This window comes from Trypanosoma conorhini (genome assembly GCF_003719485.1).
Source record: "Trypanosoma conorhini strain 025E chromosome Unknown Tco_14.4_contig_00167, whole genome shotgun sequence".
NCBI classification, from domain to species: Eukaryota; Euglenozoa; class Kinetoplastea; order Trypanosomatida; family Trypanosomatidae; genus Trypanosoma; species Trypanosoma conorhini.
In genome coordinates, this window is record NW_021704254.1 from 1 (window position 1) to 1,167 (window position 1,167).

General features: G+C 59.9%; 1 protein-coding gene across 1 annotated transcript in view, besides 1 other annotated feature; it reads left to right on the forward strand.

Moving 5' to 3' along the window:
* Positions 1 to 214: 214 nt before the first annotated feature.
* Positions 215 to 253: a microsatellite.
* A 623-nt stretch (positions 254 to 876) lies between these two features.
* Tco025E_03606 (uncharacterized protein) overlaps positions 877 to 1,167 on the forward strand; it is a gene marked incomplete at both ends in the record, with an annotated part of 351 nt that continues 60 nt past the window's right edge. Inside the window, one exon of the mRNA XM_029370524.1 lies at positions 877 to 1,167. This exon is cut by the window's right edge and continues 60 nt beyond it. Within this exon, the coding sequence (XP_029229354.1) occupies positions 877 to 1,167 (291 nt within the window).

Consider the following 1,167-nt stretch of genomic DNA (forward strand, 5'->3'; position numbering starts at 1 on the left):
GGGCGCTCGCCCGCGCGGCGCTACCTGCGTGGGCGCGGCAACTAGATGAGGGAGAGGCGCGGCAGTCGGAGGACAAACACACACGAGTCGCCCCAGGAGCAGTCCGGGGCAGTGGGGCAAAAAAAAACAAAAAAAGGCGGCGGGCATCAAACTACATCTCTCGTTGCCCCGTCCCCTCCGAACAATTGCCGGCCTATTTCAGGCACCCATCGACAAAAAAAAAAAAAAAAAAAAAAAAAAAAAAATCAAAAAAGGGCCGAGAGTGGGGAAACGCAACGACACACCTCGCGCACCGCGCGCCCAATGCGGGGGAAAACAGGGGAAAGCGTATACTGCGACGTCGGCTGCGGCCGCGCGGGCCCCCATCCAACCGGAAGAGAGGCAGCCAGCCGCACCACCGCCAAGAACACACACACAGAGAGGCAGTGAGGGATACGTATGCTTCGCTGGAAGAGGAAAGAAAAAGAAACTTGAGGTTACATTACTGACAGCAAAAGAAACAGCAACAGGGCCGCGTTCGTGTGTATACTGTTCCCGGACGCACGTACGTGCGCCAAACAAAAAAAATCGATGGGTATATATTTGCCGTTGTGCTCGCATTGCACACGTAAACGCACATGCAGGCGGCACGGGGCACAATTTGGCGGCGCTCTCTGCCGGGGAAACTCTGAGCCCATCCCTGCTGCTGCTCAAAGAGGCGTCGCCACGGCAACGACGACGGCAACGGCGGCCAGCACAAGAGCCCCAACATGAACAGCCACAGCACTGCCATCATTCTTGTTGGGGCCGCCATTGCCATCGGGGCCATAATTATTGTTAGGTCCCTGATTGTCGTTGTCTGTGCCACCAAGTTTGACGCCACTCCTGCCAGCGGGGATGATGGTGCACACCTCCTCGTACTTGGGGCACTTGATCGTGCCACCCGCAAAGTCAACGGACGTGGACGCAGGTGAGAGGAAGCCGCCCTCGGGGCACTCGTGCCACGCATCGTTGCCGAGTTGCTTCACCTGCACCGTGCCCTCCCCGCACCGCACCCGCGCACACACGCCGCTGACGCCCTCCGACTCGCTGCCCTCCGGCCGCTGCTTCACCCGCAGCGAGTCCCCGTCGAGGCACCACGAGCCATGGCCGGTCAGCTACCCGAGGAGAGACGTCACGCTCGCGTCC